Source organism: Aquila chrysaetos, chromosome 8, assembly GCF_900496995.4.
Source record: "Aquila chrysaetos chrysaetos chromosome 8, bAquChr1.4, whole genome shotgun sequence".
NCBI lineage: Eukaryota > Metazoa > Chordata > Aves > Accipitriformes > Accipitridae > Aquila > Aquila chrysaetos.
Genome location: NC_044011.1, coordinates 14,631,511 through 14,649,020, shown reverse-complemented (window position 1 = coordinate 14,649,020; position 17,510 = coordinate 14,631,511). Strand labels below are relative to the sequence as shown.

The 17,510-nt window shown below is 44.0% G+C and overlaps 1 protein-coding gene across 2 annotated transcripts in view; it reads right to left on the bottom strand.

The window, feature by feature from the left end:
• Positions 1-7,249: 7,249 nt before the first annotated feature.
• Positions 7,250-17,510, bottom strand: part of AKAP12 (A-kinase anchoring protein 12) — a 31,949-nt gene continuing 21,688 nt past the window's right edge. For both annotated transcript variants that reach the window (XM_030021303.2, XM_030021304.1), the window contains 3 exons: positions 13,355-17,163; positions 10,566-12,509; positions 7,250-9,917 (listed from right to left, as the gene is read on the bottom strand). In XM_030021303.2, the coding sequence (XP_029877163.1) occupies positions 9,909-9,917; positions 10,566-12,509; positions 13,355-17,163 (5,762 nt within the window). In that variant the 3' untranslated portion in view covers positions 7,250-9,908. The remainder of the gene's footprint in view (positions 9,918-10,565; positions 12,510-13,354; positions 17,164-17,510) is intronic.

The following is a 17,510-nucleotide window of genomic DNA, read 5'->3' as shown; positions in this document are numbered from 1 at the left end:
TAGCTGAGGCTCTCCTCTGTTTTTTATCATTTGTGGAATATACTGGTATATGTGTTAACATATGCTGGAAGACCTCTTGGAGCACTTAACCCTGGCTAAGGGTAATGATTCCAATGCTCCCTCTGCTTCCTTTCCATCACGCTGCAGGTGTCCCCTCTATCACCCAAGGAAGCAGGAGAGACTCAGCAGCCCAGCTGCTGATGGATGTGCTTCCAAACGCCTTTTGGGATAAGCTAGCATATTCGTGCCTTCCAGCTCAGAAGTCTGGTCGACACCTTTCCTGTGGCTTGTTGCAATAAGTTCTGAAGACTTCCAGGCTTATCAGAAACTACCAAACAGTTACTTCGGCAAGGCTGCAGAGGCAGCAGACCTTATCTCTTTCTGGCCTCAGCATCCAGCGTACGTGCCGCTCCTTCTGCAGCCGAAAGACGCTGCTCTCCGCACGCATCAGGCCTTCGCAGGAGCTGTGCCTTAGGGCAGCACCTGAGCAGGAGCAGAGTGAGCAGCCGCTGTGGGTCTGGGCCTTATTTCTGCTGTTGCCTTATCGTTTCCCGACTGGATTCAGACTGGCACTGAATACAGCTAGCAATTTAGAACTGAACCTGCGTTTTCCCTTCAGAGCCCACTGAAGCAGCTTATTATTTCACACGTGCATTTTGTGCACATGTATCACTGATGCAAGCCAGCGCTGTGCCATGCTTCTTCCTCTCTAATGGCTGTCCAAGCTGGATGGAAGCTCACCTGACAGGGAAGACAGTGGCTAGAAGAAGCTGCTGCCTTTGCCACATCAATTTCTCCCGCTTTTGGGGCGTTATGAAACAGGAAGTATGGTTCTACGCGCATTTGAGGTGCAATCCCTGTCGACCGGTGAGCAACCAGTTGCGCCTCCTTTTGGCTCTAAGACAAGCGGTGAGTTTGCAGAAGACAGCACTAGATGGTGCAGTCACACCAGCGCAACCACCCAGGCGTCCTGGCTGGCTGGCCGGCAGCCCTTCACAGGGGCAGGCACTGCACAGCAGCCCAAAGAGCATCTCTGTGACAGCAATCCTCTTACCGAGAGGCTGCACTGCAAAGCCAAAGCGGGCAGAAAGGACTCTCGCAGCCCTGCCTTGCAGCAGGCTTGCTCCAGAGAGCAGAGCCCTTTGCAGGGTGGGCCGCAGAGCACTCAACAGCACAAAGTCCCGAGGCTTGCAGCGGCAGGTACATAAGGTGGGGGGATCTTTTCACGTCTTCACTGATGAGAAAAAAATTTCCTTATACTGTCCTACCTGCCATTCAGGGCTGACCAGGACGAGGCTGGTGCCTTGGTGTCACTGAACCATTCAGAAGGCAGGAGAAACAGTTTCACTGCCACTGACCTGCCTTTGTCCTCAGCATCTTGGCAAGCACACTCTGTGCTATGGGAATGCCTGTGTGAGGACCTCGGATGAGCATCTGGCTTTCCCACCGTAAGCACTTTGAGGTAATGATAGATAGATAGATAGATAGATAGATAGGAATACATATGGGAATAGATGTCCTGAAGGGTGGGACACAGAGCCAGACAGTTTCCTAAACTCCAGGATGCATCACTGTTCTTGACATTTTTGCCATTGTGGAGAAAGGGAAGTATTTCTCTGGGTCTGAGCATCCACTTCCTGCAGGAAGACACAGTGGAGGCAGAAGAAGATTTTTGGAGAGCAGCAAAGAACAGCGTCCTCAGTGAGCAGCCCCTAGGATGCCCAGGCATGACAGGTCCCCCTGGCCCTGAGTGAGGAAAAGAGGTCGGGAAGGGGAAATGAGCCTCAAGGGGGGTGTTTTGTGTCCCCCGCACTCTGCTGGCAGGGCTGCCACGAGCCATGAGCTGGTCAGCAGGTGGCAGAGAAACTTCAGTGGGGCGGAAAGGGAAGTGCAAGGCCAAGGGGAAGTAACTGTTTGGGCTTCAGTGTGGCTGCTGCAGTTCCCTGTCCCCAGGTCCAGAGAGGAGAGAGAACCTGAGCATGTCCCGCCAGTGGGAGTGTACACATATGCACACACACAGAGTACACAAATGTCCAGTTGCTCCTCCAGCTCAGAGTGCCGCCTTCCAAGGGGGGGGTGAGAAATGTGAATTCTCCAAGCATCAGCACTACTACCCCCTCTATTTAATTTTCTCTGCTTAAAAACCCAGAGTATCTTCTCCCTTTAGGGACACTGTTCCCATAGTTTTCTTACATTTCAAGTTCACAACAGAATCAAAAAGAAGTGTAGATTTTTCTCTGGAACATTAAAACAGGCTAACCTCATCAGTGCTCATGCAACAGTCTATTTTAAGCTCTTCTGAGCTGAAGAATCATTAATATTTCAGTCTATTTCATTTAAAATTCAAACATAACCTTCTAAACTTTGGTCTGTGTCTTATATCTAGAGTAAGAGCCAGTTAGATCATTTTGGTGTCTCCCTTTCTATTAAGAAAATAGGTAATGAGGGGGAAACTGAGCTACACTGAACTTTACACTTCGCAGATCATAATTAATTGTCCAGATACTTCCCTATTTTTTGGTTTTAGCAAATTTTAAAAAATCTTACCCCCCCCCTTTCCTCCTGCAGAAAGGGAAAGCACTAGCTTCACAGCATCTCTGGTTCATTGCTAAGTGTTACTTTAAAGATAGGAACTTATCTTTAAAGTGAAGGTATTCTTACTTCAAATGTTCATATGTATGTATGAACATATTCTTTAAAAAGGACATCATCATAGAGATGCCACTGTGGCCATAAAGCCTTTATCTGCTGCAGTGAAGTATTTATTTATGGACTTCTTTATTTGTTACAAAGCTAGTTTTCTCTCCACTATGTTCAAATAGAACTCACTTCATTTGGGGTTTCTGTTGTTTGTCAGGGTTTTTTTGTTTTGTTTTGTGTGGGGTTTTGGGGAGGTGGGTGTGTTTTTTTTTAATGATGGGGGCTTGCGCATAGCAATGAGCGGTTCAGAACATTTCTGCCTGGAGGAGCAGCCTATGGTCACAGCAGGCTCAAGTTCTGGAAAAGTATATTGGGTTAAAATGCAGTTAGCTTGAGGACAGAGAGTGTAAGAGTCCAGCACATAAAACGTAAGCTCCGTAGCCAGTACAGTGTATTTCCTGGCTACAGGACAAAAGGTAGGGAATAAAGAAACAAGATCCCACCTTACCACTTCCATTTCCCACTGATCTGTGCAGAGTGGGGTCTGCAGCCCCCAGGAAGCTCTCATTTTTTGCATGCCATCCTGCTTCCCCCAGCTGCTCTGGATGAGCTGTTTTACTTTCTTGTGTTGCCGCAAACAGGTCACAAATTAACGTTCAATAAAAGCACTCACTTTTTTCCAACTCATTTCAATCTTTTTCTGGTTTTGCAACAGATTGTGGAGCCTCTCTGATTTTCTTCTAATGCCAAGTTTGTCATAATAAAGTTTTGGTTCCAGTAACAGCAATCTTACATCCCATGATGCATGTTTGCCCCTGCTCCTGCAGTCTTCCAGCTGTCCTCTTCTGCTTCCCTGCATGTTGTCAGTACCACTCTCTGCCACTTTCCTGCTAGTTGTACCTTGCCACTCCATGGGGACAATTAATCAATACCTTACATCATAGTTTACAACTCAAAATTCAAGAGGCATTACATTATTTTTCAGTGATGTGCCAAGGTTCCTTGTTTCTACAGTATGATATAGAAGTGTCACAGGTTGGTTTGCCATAGCACATCATCACTGTGCTCCTGTACATTAGGCACAACCAAAAATAGGAGTGTTTGAGGTTTTAAGCAAAATCATCTCTACTGCTTAGATTGTAAGGTTTGATGCTCCCCAGTGACCCAAGCTCTTAATAGAAAAGCAAAAACAAAACATGATGTCTCTTTTATTGGAAAAATAAATAACTAATAAATAACAGGAATGTCCAGACCCTTGAGACACATCAAGAAATTATTACAGAAAGAAATATTGTATCTGTTCTTTCCATAAGCAGCTATTGGTTATGAGTGAAAGAAAACAGTAATTTCAACATAGTCAATATGCTGCCACAGTGAATATGAGCCTACTTCTACCTATCAATATCGATACTGGCTTAAAGGGTTTGCCTGGGTTTTTTTAAATTAAATATACTTTTGTATGAAGAACTGTAAGCAATACACCCAGCCTTTGCCACACCACTCACACTGATGCAGGTTCCTGCCCTGCATCTGCAAGGCATTAACTGGCTCTACTGTGGGGAGGAGAGAGGATGTATGAGCCTGAATCCAATTGCAGGATCAAGACAGATTATGCAAAAATCCAATAAAAGCATTTCCCCAGCAGGGACACTTATGCCAAAGAGAATAATGCTATTTTCAAGATTGTTCAGCAAATCTAGTTTAGAAGAGTTCGTATCAGCTTGAGAATAATGGGCAGGTCATACTTGTCTTTGTAATTCTTAATTGCTCTCATGAAATGCCAGTGAAAACACCATCTGGGAGAAAAAAAAAAAAACCAAATGTATTTTGGCTAAGAAAAGTTTCCTCTGAGCAAACACCCACATTGCCGCCAGGGACTGTGGGAAGGTTACCTTGCCAGTCAGCATCTCAAACAGTTTGGCTGACACTTCCCCCTTGCTCTATCTTCCCCAAGCACAGCCTGCCCTCAGAGCTGTAATTAAGCCTCCAGCCTCCTTTGCTGTAGTGAGCCAGCCTTGAAAACTTTACTTTTTTTGGCCACTTCTTCAACTACAAAAGCAAGTGAAATTCAAATCCCACGGTCAGCCTCCTCTCCTCCCTTGATGTCTTGCCAGAGGGTCTCAGCAGGCACAAGAGGTGGTTACAAGTGTGCAAAACTCACACTCATTCCTGATGCTGTATGGAATGGACGTGGCCCAGAACGCTGGATTGCCTTGGATCTGGGCACCCTGAAGCCCCGGGCATGTACTACGCAGGTAACTACTCTCAAATACTGGCTGAGCATCACCTCTCTCTGTCTTTAGTCTGTGAGCCTCATGGCTACCACTGGAAAGGTGAAAGGGAGAAGTGTTAGTACAGGCGGTTGTGTGTCAGGTTTTCCGCTTCATACAGACATTTCTGTGGGAAATGACAGGCACCTCTGACTATGTCACGCTGACCCTGAGACTGTCTGCTGAAAAACTCCTAGAAATTAGTTTAAAAGTTCACAAGGAACCTGCTTGCTAAGCAGAGAGACAGACAGCTCAAGCAGGGGCAAGGAGGCTGTAGCACTGCAAGGCCAAGGGGCCACAGAAGACCGTGACAAGGGGACAGTTGCACTGGGGAAGAGGCAGGAATTGCTGTCAGGCTGCTTCCCGAAGGCTTCTTGGGATGTCTGCCTTCCAGGACAGCGGCTGGCTTGTAAATGCCTTGCCATTTTTTACAATTCCCTCCTGTCTAGCTGCTTAGAGGAAAAGGCATCTTGCTGGTTATTCTTTCTAGTCTGGTGCCTTTGTAGAAGGGACAGAGACGTATCTGTAAGCTAGATGATGAGGGCAGGGTCAAGGTGCCACAGGACTTTACACAGAGACCATCCCCAGGAAGCAGCTCCCATGGAGTATTGGACTTCTGCTTTCCTCACTTCATCATATCATCAGTTGTTGCACCAAGAACTGAGATATGTGAGTTTCTCAAGCTCTGGAAACAGATGTAATTTTCAAGAAAGAATAGGAGACACTCCTTAAAACTGTTCTTCCTATTTTAAAGAGTTGATACTATTTTTTTCAAAAGGATGTTGGAGCAGAACAGACACAGGCCTTTACTACACCCTTAGCTTTCATTCTTACTTTTGTAAAGACTAAATTTAATGTCCAACTAGAAATTACATCAGCCCTAAATTAGATATTAGTATTGTGATGGCTAAGCTTCCATCTTGTTAGCAGCATCTTAAAATGTTCACCCTCTTTTACCACATCTCATCCATCTCCCCCAAAACAGGACTGCAAACCCTGTGCTGCCAATCCCACTGGCCTTCTGCTCCACATTGCTCCTCATTCCAAACCACGGCCTTCCCTGCATGGCCATCAGCCTCCTGAGGCCTGCTCCACTCCCATGTGACAGTGTGAATGTCAAACATCCAGCGTTCGGCATCCAGACATGACCATCTCAGGAATCCTCTGTGCTTTGGCAAGCCGCCTGCCCATCCCCAGGCACTTGCTGTAGCCAAGCTGTGCAGGTTCCTCAACGAGCACAGCTGCCTCCCATATGCTCTGGATCTGAATGGGAAAGCCAGATCCCCTTCCATAGCTTGAGCTAACAGGCAGGATACTTGAGATATTGCCAATAAAACAGCCTTACAAAAGAGAAAACGGCACACAAACCTCCCTGGAATGCAAGAGGCTTGGTCTCCAATCCCTGCTATAATGCCTGTTTGGGGACTTCCTGTTAACCAGTAACAGGGTAGTATAAATGCATAAACCTTGCAAAAGGACTGGCAGAGATTGTGTGCCCTCAGCACAAACTGTAGTGGAAGATGCTGGTTTGAGCTACACCTCTGGATGCCAGAGCTGGACAGTGAGATCAGGTGCCTGCAGTATGAGCCCCCTGATGCAATATGAAAGCAGGAAGAGGGACAGGCATCCTGCAGTTTTGACATCCCTGCGTTTTCTGTGACCAGTGCAGGTAAGTATTTGCAGATACTGGATTTAGCATCTTAGCTGAGATAGGAAGGTAAACATATAGCTTTACAAAATGAGTTCAGATGTGAATCTATGCAAGTCTTTTGAGATACAAATGCTGCTCAACATCCTTAGCCATAGAACATAGACAGCTGGAAAAATTTCATGTCTGAAGTCCAAGGTCTGTGAACATAAATCACAAGCACCTCTGGATTTTCAGTGCCATGAGGAATACACCCCAGCTACGCAGAAGTGGGGCAGCCTAAAGAAATCAGTTATGGGCCTAAGGTCCTTAATCTACTACTCTATGCCAAATTTTTTGTGGACATTCATGTTGTTGCTTTGTTGGTTTTTTTTATACTTCAGTTACACCAGCAAGGCACATAATTTACTAATTTTTCATTCTGGCTCACTGAATACTGTTATCTACCTTGAATTTAATGGAGGGGGTTTTTTCTTCACAGTCTTCTGAAGTATGCATATTTTATAGAAACTTAAAACCAACTCGCAGTTTAATTCTGTAATTGGTTCCTCTAATTCACATCAAAAGCGGAACGTCAGTAAACAACAAATGAATTGTCAGGAGCAAATCAAACTCTCTGAAGATGAAGCAACCATCAGAAAATAATTTACACTAAGCAAGCTGAAAAAAACACCACATACACACGTTAGAACAAAGTTGTAGTTGTATTTTATTTAATCAATGAAAATCTACCTTAAAAACACAAAATCAAATTTGGTAACCCAATACATTGGATTGGAGAAAGCTTCAAGCTTTTAAGCACAAGCCAGAAGTCACAGTCTCAAATGAGAGTTTCAGAGGCCAAAGCAATACGCCGGAACAAAGTAGTATCTTTATGTGGAGGCATACTCCTTGCACCATTAGCGTGGTTTCAGGTGCAGTATTGTTTTAGCTGTCAGTTATAAGAAGAAGCTTTTGCATTTGTTTTATAGTTAAGTTTGTTGCATTGCTTACCTAGGCCCTGGATTAATGGAGAAAACAGGCAAATTAAAGCACTTGCCTGTCCAATTACTACCAACAGACAATTTACATTGTGGTAAAGCTAGCTTTATTTAAATGAGGTTCAGACAAGAATTAACTTTACATATTATTAACAGCTTTGGAGCTACAAACATACGAATCAGGATTACACAGGTCATGCTACTGTTATTTCATTTTACCTGCTGTAGTTATTGCAATATGGCTTAACGTACATAGGTATACAATTTGTACAAATTCAGCCAAGTTTGCACTTGTAAGGTGTTGTTAAAAGCATGATTAACTTGCAAGCCAACTTAAACCTGTGGAAACCAACCAAGGTTGTTGGAATTGCCCAAAGCTAAGGGGGAAAGCTGCCGCTAACGATGGACAGAGATAGACTGGATTGTTTGAAACCACATTGTTCGGCTTTAAATATTTATATAATTTGCTCTGAGGTAAGGAAAAATCTTTTGATGCTTCCACACAGGGCAGCACCAGATGGTGCAATCACACCAGTGCAATCAGTCACATTGCTTGCTGTGCGTGCAGCCTCAAGGAGAGGCAAGCACTTGCCATAACAAGAGCATTTGTACACTAAAAGTTGATTTTAAAATAAATTACTATACAGGTAGGATAGTGAGCTATTGTTCAACTTGATGGGCATCGGTTTTACAAAGTGCGATCTGTAACCTTCACTTTAGAAATCAGAGCTGAAAGTACTGACTTGTACCCCGTGTTTGATTTTAATGTAAACAACAAAAGAGAGGACCAACTCCTGTTGGGGACAGGCATCCCAGGACTCTAGGTCTTGGGGCTTCTTTCCATCTTTAAATCACTCTGCTCATTCTGGTCTACAGCTGTTGTCAGTCCAATCCACCTTACACGAAGGTTTTTAAACATCTCAGCACCCCAAAGGTCTCATCAGCTTTTTGCACTCCAAGGCAGAATTCATCACCAAGACCTTACCCTCCTTCCTACTCCCCCCCTCAGGGAAGATAGGGAATCAATAGGAGCGGGGAGGATATCAGGAAATGCTGTGGTGGGAAAGAGGTTCAGGCAGGGGTTGGGAAGGAGGAAACTTTTATGCAGGAAGGATGTTAGATGGTGTAGCTGTGGGGAAAGGCTTGGGGTTAGAGGGTCAGCGACCAAAAATGAGCAGACTCTGCAATGAGAAGGGTGTGATTTGAGGGTTGTGGTACCACTGGGGCTGCTACACGAGCAAGACGACAGTAAAATGGTAAGTCTGGAAGGTTCTCAGAAACCAGGGAGGACTGCAAGTAGAAGTGATTGGTGGATCTGACACAGGTCAGGGCTCTCCTTTTGTCTTTAGAAATACCATAGCTCTACATTAAAATCAGAACTGGGTTTAGGATACACATATAAATATTCAAAGCAAGACAGCCAAGTTTTTGAGAGATTTTACAAGGGGAAAAACCTGGAACAATAAATAGGAAACCACATGTTATCAATTTCCACTCCAATGGTATCAATTTCCTCTCCAGGCTACTCTACAAAATTCATTTAAGGGTATGCCTAAATAGTACAGAAGTATTAGAGCTCTACATTAAAATCAGAACTGGGTTTAAGACATACATATAAATATTCAACACATTACAGTCCAGTCCTGAGACCTGAAGTCTGGAACAACAGAAGAAGGGTATTCTCAATCTCCTTGCAAGCTACACTGTGGAAGTAATTTCTGACTAAATCAGGCCTGCACAAATACAACTGAAGGATGGATAGAGATACCTGAATGGGACTGAAAGGCAGCAATCTTGAGCATCGTGTTCAAGAATTTGTGCGTGATCCAGTTCCTGCTGTTTGATAAAGACACATCTGCTACTCAGCCAGAAGTCTCATGTGTTCTCATCAGTTAGCCCTCCTCTTCCCCCTCACACACAATTCTAGCAGCATCTACAGCCACTCATAGGTCAAATCAAGGCAGCTACGGAAGATGTGGGGGGTAAGGGAGACTGCAGAAAGTTGGGAGGGGGGTTCAGGGATGAGTGAAGGGATTCTAGGAGATGGGACAGACAGGACACACATTAAGTGAGGGGACAGCAATAATTGTGGCACAAATTTTAGTGGTCTGTCCATTCGCTCAGTTGTGCATCTCCAGTCTAAATGGTATATTTGGGGCAGAGGCAAATGACCTTCAAATGGAACACGTGTGGATATAGCCAACGTTAAAGGCATTGTTTTTTTAATAGAAATGACAAAAAAGGTGAGGTCTTCAAAAGAGCAGATGTTAACATCCAAGAATAAAGGGTAGTGAATAAAGCTCCTGGTTCTATCACAGGATTGTCAGTTGTTCTCTAGGACTGGCATCTCTCCAAATGCCACATGGATGCTTAGCACATCTGAAAGAAAGACAACAGTAAAAAAGCTTTATTAACGATAACTTACTCTCTCAAGAATCTCTTATTTTCCCAAGCAGTTCTTGAAGATAAAGGTCTCATGACTTAGTGAAGCAAGTGCAGCAAACATCCTAGGGAGAGACTGTACCTATAATTTCTGATTCAGATTTCACTGAAGTGCAGAGAGCTTTGGTACATGAGGCACTTCAGGTTTACCAGGGAAGGCAACACTCACATCTTTAGGATTCACTCACATTCTTTAAGATTTTAAAAAGAGCTTTGCTGGAGAAGAAGCATGTTTGTGGATTAAATCCTATACATTAACACACATGCCATATGACTGTGTATCTAGGAAAACTGGAAACTACATTTTCTACCTCCCAGAAATATCACCCTGAATGACAGGCCAAGTCAAAGGCCATTAAAGTGAGGGTAGCTGTACAGAAAATAAATAAGGTGTTGAGTAGCCAGAGAGAGAGGCAGTAAAATGACAAGGAGAAAAAAAAAAAAAAAAATCTGTGGCCTGTTGGTTAAACCAGGGAGCAGCTGCCTTTCACCAGAATAAAAAAAAGTTAGAGACGCAACAGTTTTAGACACCCCCAAAACTATTTTGGAAAAAGAAAGAAATTGCTGGCTAAAAATGCTACTTACATTCAAGGCCTCAGGAGCCACTGAGTTCTGGCTTTGTGGACTATCACAAGATGTTCCTTCTTTGCATCTGTCATCCTCCCATGTCTGTGTTTTCCCATCTTCCACTGGCAGGTGATGTTGTTCTTCCTCACTTTCTCTGCATGTTTGCTGACCTGTATGCTGGTCTGGGATTTCCATAATCTGCCCAACCTCTTTTTCCCTTAATTTTGGTGGGTGTATGTCTAGGGGGTCTTTGGTTGAATCTTCTGAAGCACTTAGTTCTAGTGTTGATTTCTGAAGTCCCACACTTTCCCTTGAAACATCTTCAGGGCTAGTCACAATTGTTAAAGAATTCTGACTTTGTCCATCTTTCAGCATCTCGGAAGTTAACAGCCTATCTTTTGTTTTTTCTACAGTTGCATGAATTTCTGCAGACTTTGTTAAAGTAGCAGTTTTCACTATTCCTGATTGCTGAAGCTCTTGTTCTTTACTCCCTATCTCTTCCTCTTTTAATGGAAGTTGATGATCCACCTGCATACTTTCCAGAAGTTCAGGTACATTTGTATCTGATGGGCTTTTCCCTATGGACTTAATGCGCTGCTCTGACTCAAAGGCAGCTGACTCTTCTGTTTCTGCAAGTTTGTGAACAGCCGTCTGGATGGCATTCAATACAATTTTCGTACTCTGGGACTCTATAGTCACAGACTGAACAACATCCTCCTCAAATTCCGTGTGGGTGAGAGACAGACTGTCACTTAGAGGAATACCATTTTGTTCAGGTTGCCCTGCACTCTGGGGCCTCTCTTGCTCCTCTGATACTCCATTCATGGAAGCAGGAGGTACCTGAGACTCAGGTGCTTCTGCACTACCAAGCTCTGCAGTCCCACTGCCTGAAGGGTCAACAGTAGTAACTGGAACCTCTTGAGAAGCCGTTTGCTCTGGTGTGGTTGCCAAGGGCTGTAAAGTTTCGGCTGTCGTGTCTGCAGGCGTTACGGTTTCTGCCATTACATGGTCTTCAACTGCTGCAGCTGCTACAGGCACAGGCATTTTCAGAGCCTCCAAGCTTTCAGCTTGTAGGAGGGCTGAGTCAGAGCCTTCCTCTCGCACAGTTAAAACTTCTTGCTGGACAGCAGTTGAACATTCATCACCTCTCACAGCTTCCCGTTTTCCAGATTCAACTACTTCTTTGGCCCTTGCCATCAATTGCTCATTTTTGTTATCTTCTTTCTGAAAGTCTTGACAGTTTGAGGTTTCTACAAGTTCTTGTTCTTTCTCCACAGTCTCTTCTTCAGCTAAGCTGCTTGGTGTTTCACATTTCTCAGGGCTTAAGTCAGCAAGGACAGTGCTTCCATTTTCAGTGATATCTGGGCACGTTGATGCTAAATTAGATACGCTGTCTGGTTCAATCTGCGTGGGAGCCTCAGTGACAGTGGTATCACTCTCTAAGTGTGTTTCAGTTTCAAGCATAGCATCTTCCATTTTGCCACCTTCAGTTTCATCGCTCTGAGAGGGGGGTTCACTTGTTTTTTCTCTGCATGGTGGCTCTAGGATGGGCATAGAATCTTTTGCTGTTATGTGCTCGCCAGCCCCATCCCTCACACTCTGCTCAGCATCTGCTGCTCCTTCTGAGCCAATTGTTTCTGAAGGAAGGGCAGAGATTTTAACCTCATTCTGCAGTGGAACCTCAGTAACAGTGACTTCTGTGCTTTTTACTCCAAGGAGCACAGCATCATCTTCCTCTTCCTCTCTGTGGGCAGGTGCCCCGCTAGGAACTCCTTCAGTACAAGCTTGCTCTTCTAAGTCAGGAATTTCATGTTGTCTTTCAGGTTTAACAGGGACCACAGTGACAACTGCTTCTGTGCACTCTGGTCCCACAGTAAGGGTTTTGCCCCCTCCTTCAAGCTGCACAGGCTCTTCAGCTGTAAGCCCCAAGGACGAAGTTTCATCCTCTGTCTTGTCCTGCACCTGCGGAGAATTGCAACAGACCTGTGAAAAAGGGTACGAGCAGGGACTCATCAGGAATGTCCTGGGTAAAAAAGCACCAGAAGGAATGACCAAAAGGAGGAGGGTTATGGGAAGAGCATGAGGTGATGACACTGAGACTAGTGGGTCACCACTAGTTTGTGGTGTTGTTCACAACACAGGATGTGTTCACACAGGTGTAGGATTTGTTCACAACACAGTTTGTGTTCAGCTTCTCAGGACACACAGCTCATTAAATAAAGGGCAGTCTAAAGCAAGGGACAGCGGACAGCACTTGAAACAAAGACTAAGCCAGGAAGATGGAGGCGGGGGCAGGGGTAGGGAAGAAGGTAGGAATACATCATCCACAGTAACTCCTGCGTGTTTAAAGCTGGAGATAGTGGTGTCATTTCCTTTCCTTCCTTTGCAGAGGCACCTCAGCTACAATTGTATCTCTGCCTACAACTGAAGATACCATCCACTATGTATGGTACCATATGGATCACATATGTATCTCAGGTGTTCATATAATACCTTCAGTCACATTGCACTGTGCAGGAGCCACAATGGCAATTGTTTCAGTGCCTTCGGATCCATGCACACCATCTCCCACTCCATTTCTGTAGGAATCGCATCTACCTCACTCTGCACAGAAGCCTCAGTGGCTGCTGTGTCTGGACATCTGTGTATGTGTCTCACTGGAAATGAACTTCAGTTGCCTTAGGCTGCACAAGAAAGGTCCTCGACAGTAACATTGCCACAACCTGGTTCTAAATTAGGTATAATATCTAAAACTTGCTGGTTTTTTTCTTTGACAAATCAACCTTTGTGTTATATGTAATACTTACTGCAATCTGTACTTCTGGTTTATGTTCATCTCTTGTCTCATCTACTGTCAACTCTGTTGCGGGCAGTTTCTCTTGTTCTGAAGGCTCCTGCTTTGCAAACGGCTCTTCCTTGGGAGTCACTGCTTTGATGCTGTGAAACTCTCTGTCGTGTGATGAAGGTTCCTCTACTGTCTTCTGCACATCAGGTATTTCTTCACGGTCTTCTACAACTGCTTCTTCACATGTCTGCCACTGGCTTTCATCTCTCAATACACCCATATTTTCACATCCTTCTGTGCTTTCTTTTATTGCAGCAGATATTTCATTTCTCTCAGAACCTTCGTGTAGAACACTCTCTTCAACTCCATTTTGGCCTTGAACGCTCCCTGCACTTCCCTGGGGCTGGAGGCCATCCTCCTTGTGTTCTCCTTTTTCCAAGGACTGTTCAAGCAGAACAGTTTCCTGGCCTACGACGTTCCCATCTTTAGCATCATCTTTCACTTCTGACTCCATTCCTTGTACTGTTGTAATTATAGTTGCTGTCATGGTTCTTTCACTAACCAGCTGTGCTACATCTGCTGACTTTACTCTTTCAGCAACTTCATGAAGAACTTTTTGCGTCTGTTTGTCTAATTCTTTCAAATTTTGTTCAGTGGCCTCTACTTCTTGTACAGGTGTAACTTCCTCTGTAGTATCTGGGGTTTCTAACAACTGTGAAACAGCAGAAACCATCTCAGTTGTCTCCTCAGCAAGGGACACTGCCATTGTTTCTTCAGCGCAGGAAGCTTCTGCTGTCTCCTCCAGAGCTGTCACTGCTTCTGAGGTTAGCTCTAGCTCACTTGCTGTGGTGTCATCACTTACATCCTTTCTCGTCTCTGGCACTGTCTTAGCAGCTACCACTGCTTCTTCCACAATAACATCCGATTCAAACGTTTTCTCAGTTTCTTTCTCTTCCTCTTCTCTCACCTGCTCAATGCACTCTGTCAGAGCAGCAGATATCCAAGATGGTGACCTTTCTTCAATACTAGTAACTGCCCTTTCCCCTTCCACAACAGTAACAGTAACTGCATGTACCAGCCCTTCATGTGCTTGCTCAATTCTTAGGGTCTCCTCTAATTTTTCTGCTCTTTCTTCCACTGAGGTCTGTTCTCTCATCGCTTCAGCATCTTTCGCTTTTTGGGCTTCAATTTTCTCCTGCTCTGCTGCTTCGTATTCAGATAAAGGAACAACAGCTGGTATATCTGAATCTTCTTCAGTTGTTTCTGCCATGTCTTCTCTTGCTTGTTTAAGATGAGTTGGTTCTGGCTTTCCATCTGACTTCTTCTTCCTGCGCCCAGGCATCAGTTTTCTAAATGGAACCCACGATTCGTCTCTTCCAGGCTCACCATCCGATGTTGAATGCTCCAGGCTAGATCCCACAACAGAGTCTTCAGTTCTCTCTTCCATTCTGGTTTTGGATCTCCTTCTTGGAGTGACTAACCTTTTAAATGATTCCCATGTTGAAATACCTTCACCTTCGGATGGGCTTCCAGCTTGTTCTGGGGAAGAATTCCCTTGTCCTGGATCGCTCTCCTGAGAACTAGTAAGAATTGCATCTGTTGCCGTTTCTTTGCTCTGTCCAGGCTCTTCTATTTTTTGGCTTTCTTGACCAAGCTTATGTTCAGTTTCTTCATCAGATGATGATGATTTCCTGGCTCTCTTCTTTGAGGAGCCTACACATATAAAAGCTTCCCAGGACACAGAGGTGTCAACCTTTCTTTTGGGCTCTTCCATGGTCTTCTCTGGTTTCTGGTCCATCCCATTTTCTTTTAATTCTCCCTGATTTTCATCAACAGCGTTTTCAGTTGCAGACACCACAACACTCTTTGTCTTATCAGTTTCTTCTTCTTTATCACTTTCAGAAGGTCTTCTGACACGTTTCTTGGGAGTTACCATCTTTTTAAATGAAGCCCAGGGTGTCACACTTTCTCTTTTTCGCTCCACGTCTGAAATTGCAGCATCTTCATTTTCAGTGACCTGCATTCCATCTACAGATTTTTCCAAAGAAGGAATTTCATTCATCTCCTCAGGAGAAGAAGCAGAACTCTCCCCCTTTTGTTCCTCTGGGCTATCTGCAGAATCTGATAAATGCTGCATTGGTTCACCATGTTCCCCTAACTTAGATTCTTCTCTTCTGCCTTTATGCTTCTTTCCAGACAGTTTTTTTAATCCAGTACCCGTAAAGAGTTTCTTCAAAGGGCTGCCTTGTAGTTTATTTTTTTCTTGAGAAGACAGCAGTTCAGCTTCATTTGTGATACCTTCTGGAGGCCTCTTTCCAGCTGCCTCTTCAGGAGTTATTTCTGTGGTTATTTCAGCTGGTTTGATAGCATCAGTCATAACTATGCCAGTTTTTCCCTGTAGTCCTTCATCAGTGGGTTTGATTGACTGTTGATCATCCTCTGTGTCAACCGAATGTTCAGAATTAGAAAAGGACTTCAATCCAGGAGCACCCAGAGTCAGTTTTGGCTCATGTTCTTCGCTTTCTTTCTTCTCTGTGGTTCTCTCCAGAGCTTCTCCTTGCGTGATGTCTTCTGCTGTGGGTGACATTTTCAATTCTGCTTCCGCCGTTTTTTCATCAAATGTTTCTTTCCCCAGTGGAGCAGGTTTACTTCCTTCTTCTCTTCCTTCAGATTTTTTAAGCTGTTCACTAGAAATTTCAATTGCCAAAGATCCTGCTTCAAGTTTCTCTTCAGAGGGTATTTCAGTTCTGTCATCTACTTCACACTTCTCTGTTGACCCCAGTTTTTCTCCCACAGGTAGGACTTCTGAGGATGTTTTCAATTCTCCATTCACACTATCAATGACAACAGATACCACTGACCTTGTTTGTAGTGGTTTTTCTGTCACCTCACTTTCCTTCTCTCCTTCTTCAGTTTTTTCTTCCTTTTTACCAAGATCTTCTGAGACTTCCACCAGTTTCCTTTCTTGATCATCTTCAGCTTTTTTCTCCTTCACACTTTCTGCTGCTGCTGCTACATCTTCCTTTTGTCCCTGCTCATCATGCCTGATTAGCTCTTCCTTCTCACTTGCTTCAACTCCTGTGGCTGCCACAGTCTTTTCTGACTCCTGCTTTTCACCTTCAGTTTGCTCCTTCTCATGTGCTTCAATAGTTACTGCTGTCACATTCCTCTCTTCATCTTGCTTCTCAAACTCAGATTTCTCCTCCTTTTCACTGGTTTCAGTTGTTAATGTTGCCCCCTCTTTGTCTTGCTCCCCTTCTTTTGTAGGAGACTGTAGTTCATCTTCTTTAGGTTTCCTAAAACTCTTCTTTTTTCTAAATCCAGTCCATCCCTGAGTAAAAAACTTTCTTAATGGCGATGCAGTATCAGTGGCTAAGGCAGCTGACTCATTTGCTTCCGGTGTTTGAGGAGATTCATCTTCTGTTTTTTCATTTTTCATTGTGTCTTTGGTGTTGTCTTCTGCAGAGGGTGCATCCTCAGGCATCACTATTTCTTCTGAGCTGACTTCTTTTTGATCATCAGCTCCTTCAGGGACTTGTGTTTCCTTTTTTACAGTAAGCAGTTGAACTGGTTCCGATTTTCCCGTCTTTTCCTTCTTCACTGTGAATCTGAACCCAACAAATTTAAAAACCTTTTTAAACCCCAGATCATAAGACTGTGGCTCAGATGCGTGGTCTTCTGCGTCTTCTTCCAAAGACGGCAACTGTTGAACTGTATGAGCATCCTCTTTCTCAGCAACTACACCATCCTTGGTGCTTGAGTCAGATGGACTTGTCTCCATAGTTTCGGTGTCTTCCTTCAAAGTTACACTGGAATGTTCTGTTTGTCCAACTGTTTAAAACAACAACAAAAAAAACCCCAGTTAGTTTACTTCTCAATGTAATGTTACACTATAACTTTTCTTTTTTTTCATTTTTATCAAACTTGCCTAAACATACTTGTTCTATTATGTGTGCCTCTTCTACGTGCTATTAACTTTTTTAAGGACCAGTTTTTGTTCTAAGATTACTATAATTCCTTTCCTTCCTCATATCAGCGTATGGGTCTTTCCAAAGTTTATTTGCAAATGTACCTTTCAAGCTTATATTATCTCATTCTCTTTCCTTCTTTTGCAGGTGTGGGGTTGGGTGGGTTTTTGGTTTTTTTTTTTTGGGGGGGGGGTGTTGGTGTTTGTTGTT